Consider the following 1123-nt stretch of genomic DNA (forward strand, 5'->3'; position numbering starts at 1 on the left):
AAAAAAAGACTTTAGTACATTGGGATTAATGAAGTCTGAAATCCTGATAAAAAGATTCTCCAAATTGAGATATATGGGTATTGCAATAAAAAACAAATGCTAGCTTATAATCTGAAGTCAAAGTTAAAACGTATGTTTTACTTGTTTTATATGTACATTATGCTATTTTTACATGTCTTTTTTTAAAGTGACACAGCCTATATGGATAATAATAAAAAAGGCCACAGTGCAGTGACCGTGCTAACGACTGCACCACCATCATGGTTACTTTGAAGTATCTTTCTTGATAATCAATGTTCCTCCCACAGTCCAAACATATGCTTGATTGTAAGTTGTATAATATGAACATGGATGACATTCATTCTCTGTATGCCACCTATGGCAGCTGGGAGCTGGAGAACATGAATGGATGGAATAGATTATATTATTTATCACTTTCTTTTTCTATCATTCATGTGCTGTATTTTTTTAATGTATGAAATAGAAAAAAAAACCCCACACAACATGATTCAGTGTTTGTGATGTTTATTTATCATCAGATATAAATCACAATTACACATATAAAAAGAAATTAATATTATTTAAAAAAAACATTTATTTTACATTGGTATCATTTCATATCCATGTTTTCAGGTTTGTCCTGTGTGCTGCTGTGTGTCTCTGTCCTGCTGTCTTCTGCCTGTGAACACACACTCTGCTGTGCTTTGTCCTCTGAGCTCCTCTTGATAGTCAGCTCTCTCTCAGCCTCTTCAACACACGGAGCTTTGGCTGCCTGGATGTGGAGCTTCCCATCTGGAGACAGGTGGCACGTGAGGGTTTGAGGGTTCAGTCCTTCAGGCAGATCAAACTCCTGTCTGAACTCCTGCAGTCTGTAAGAGTACGAGCCTTTCCCGTCCTCCTGCTTCTTCTCTGTCTTGCCACTGACTCTCAGCTTCCTGCCCACCTGCCTGACAGACAGCTCCTCTGGGGAAAAGCCTCGAGTGTCCAGCATCAGAGCAAACTTGTCTCCCTCTTTCTCCAGCTGGACGGCAACTGGCTGCACAGCCATGCTGCTTTGGAAAGGATCTGTCTCCTCCAGGATCCTGTGTTGAAGTTTATCCATCAGCTCCAGACTGCTGCACAG

At 40.4% G+C, this 1123-nt stretch overlaps 2 protein-coding genes across 2 annotated transcripts in view; one reads left to right on the top strand and one right to left on the bottom strand.

Moving 5' to 3' along the window:
* Nucleotides 1-1123, top strand: part of LOC102207765 (katanin p60 subunit A-like 2) — a 384693-nt gene that overhangs the window by 163520 nt on the left and 220050 nt on the right. The gene's annotated exons all lie outside the window — the stretch shown is intronic.
* LOC102211098 (heat shock protein 30-like) overlaps nucleotides 611-1123 on the bottom strand; it is a 5387-nt gene continuing 4874 nt past the window's right edge. Inside the window, exon 2 of the mRNA XM_005729333.1 lies at nucleotides 611-1115. Coding sequence (XP_005729390.1) covers nucleotides 611-1115 — 505 coding nt within the window. The remainder of the gene's footprint in view (nucleotides 1116-1123) is intronic.

Source organism: Pundamilia nyererei, unplaced genomic scaffold, assembly GCF_000239375.1.
Source record: "Pundamilia nyererei isolate P.nyererei 1_Seehausen unplaced genomic scaffold, PunNye1.0 scaffold00032, whole genome shotgun sequence".
Lineage (NCBI taxonomy): Eukaryota > Metazoa > Chordata > Actinopteri > Cichliformes > Cichlidae > Pundamilia > Pundamilia nyererei.